Source organism: Onychostoma macrolepis, chromosome 13, assembly GCF_012432095.1.
Source record: "Onychostoma macrolepis isolate SWU-2019 chromosome 13, ASM1243209v1, whole genome shotgun sequence".
Lineage (NCBI taxonomy): Eukaryota > Metazoa > Chordata > Actinopteri > Cypriniformes > Cyprinidae > Onychostoma > Onychostoma macrolepis.
Window position 1 is genome coordinate 32230210 of NC_081167.1, and position 2500 is coordinate 32232709.

Genomic DNA, 2500 nt, shown 5'->3' on the forward strand with positions numbered 1-2500 from the left:
CTTGTTGAAAGCAAAAATGAAACTAAATGCATCATGTTTTGTAAGAAAGTGTGATATGAAAGAGCAAAATAGACACTATTTTTGCAATCAGTAGCCCAAAATTAGAAAGAAACGACCACTGGACTTCTTTCAGCAAATATAATGCAGGGCAATGATATAGTTGGCAAAAACTTAAAAAACAAAAAAACATTTCTGTTACTTATAAACTTATTTTAGTTAGTAGCCATGGAAGCATGCCATTTTCATTGAGTTAAAGATCTCAAAAAATGCACAACAAAATTACTCAAACTTTAAAAATTACTAAGACTTTAAAGCAGAAAATAATATAAAGACTAAAACTTTAATTAAAATTGTAATATATATATATATATATAGTAACTTTTTGTGCATTTTTGACATATATATATATATATATATATATATACATACATATATATATATATATATATATATATATATATATATATATATATATATATATATATATATATATATATACACATATACATACACACACACACACACACACATACATATTTAAAAAATAAAATAAAATGACAAAAGTGCACAACAACATTACTAAAACTTTAAAGCATAAAATAAAAACAAATAAAAATATATAAAGCTATACAGACATTAAAAAAATAAAAATGCACAACAAAATGACTAAAACTCTAACTAAAGCAGAAATTCTATAAATAAAAGGTATATCTAAGCTCAGAATAAAGCGTGCAGTAGTGTGAGTGTGTGTGCATGTGTGCGTGTAGTGTGTGTGTGTGTGTGTGTGTGTGTACCTACTTAACCATATTTTGGGGACAAATTTGTAACCAAAAGTGAGCTAAACCTGACAAAATCTCCAAAAACCTCCCTTTGGGGACGTCCTCATTTGTAAAACCGGTTTAAAAATAAACTAAACAAAGGTTTTTTGAAATTGTAAAAATGCCTGTAGTCTCCTGTAAGGGGTAGGTTTAGGTGTAGGGTTGGTGTAGGACAATAGCACATACAGTAAGTACAGTATAACAACCATTACGCCTATGGAGAGTCCCCACAATGATAGCAAACCAGACATGTGTGTGTGTGTGTGTGTGTGTGTATAACTGTGTGTGTGTGCATGTTTTTGTGACAACTCAGGACATAGATGTGTATAATGACAAACACAATGCACATACAGTAAGTACAGTATAAAAACCATTACGCCTATGGGATGTCCCTATTTAGATAGCTAAGTAAACATGTGTGTGTGCGCATGTGTGTGTGAGTGCGTGTGTGAGTGTGCGTGTGCGTACACGTGTGTGAGTGCGTGTGTGAGTGTGAGTGTGTGTGTGCGTGCATGTGTGTGAGTGTGCGTGTACCCGTGGAGGCTGTGCTGCTCTGAGAGATCTCTGGACTGCTGGCGCTGGTGCTGATGCAGCCCGACTGACCGCTGGACTGGACCTGGATGGTCTGGAGCTGCTGTGCCATTGCTCCGCCTGACACACACACACACACACACACACACTTCCTGTGAGCTCAACCTGATCATCAGTGGCAGTGAATGCGATACTGATCAAAGCGGATGTATGAGCGAACACAGCAGCAGCGTGATGAGCTTTATTACACCAGAGACCAAAACTCTCCAGAATATCTCAACGATGAGCTCCAGCAGAGATGCAGCGATCTCTAGTTATTATTTACATTCACGTCTGTGAATCAAACTTAGAATACTGCATTAAACATTTGCAAATAAAGCACCGTTTCCATCTCATGTGCTCAAAACAGTGCTGTTACTAGAACTACAACCATTTTCTTAAAATGAAATCAATTTGAACTGAAATAAAATATAAAATTCCAAACTTGTTTCATTTCAGCTAGTTCCCAAGGCAACATCTCAATTTCATTTAACTTGATGTACTAAAATAACTCAAACTGAAACTGAAAGCAAAACGCAGACATATTTTAAAAAAAAAAAGCTTGCAAAAATCACCCACAAAAAAAAAATTATAATAATTCAAATGAAAACAGAAAATATAAAAATATAACATAATTCCAAATATCAAGCTGTATAATAGTATCTCAATTATAGTAAAATTATACTGGTTCATAATAAATTACTTAATTATTTGAACACAAATATTTTTCAACATTGATCATGGTTTGCTTTAGTATTATATTAGTAGAGAGTTACTATTATAGAGTTTGTTAATATTTTGAATTTCATTTTATTTTTAAAGTTTTAGTAATTTTGTTGTTTTGTCATTTTTATTAGTTTTTGTTTTTTAAAAAATGTCTATATAGTTTAAATTAATTTTTATTTCAGTTTGAATTATTTTGATACTTAATGTAATGAATGTAGTTTTTTGTTGTGCATCAGGAATTCATTCAGTAAATGTGTTTTCCATCATAGCTAATGCATGTTTTCTTATGAAATAAAAAATTATGTTTTAAGATTTCATGTGCATTTTGCATATCAGTGTTGTTTACGCAATATGCCAAAATTTGCATGAAATTATGTGGCTGGAAA

The 2500-nt window shown here is 32.0% G+C and overlaps 1 protein-coding gene across 5 annotated transcripts in view; it reads right to left on the reverse strand.

The window, feature by feature from the left end:
* The window catches only part of srfb (serum response factor b), a 29883-nt gene that overhangs the window by 5070 nt on the left and 22313 nt on the right, over nucleotides 1-2500 (reverse strand). For all 5 annotated transcript variants that reach the window (XM_058794909.1, XM_058794911.1, XM_058794912.1 and 2 more), the window contains exon 5: nucleotides 1353-1469. In XM_058794909.1, coding sequence (XP_058650892.1) covers nucleotides 1353-1469 — 117 coding nt within the window. The remainder of the gene's footprint in view (nucleotides 1-1352; nucleotides 1470-2500) is intronic.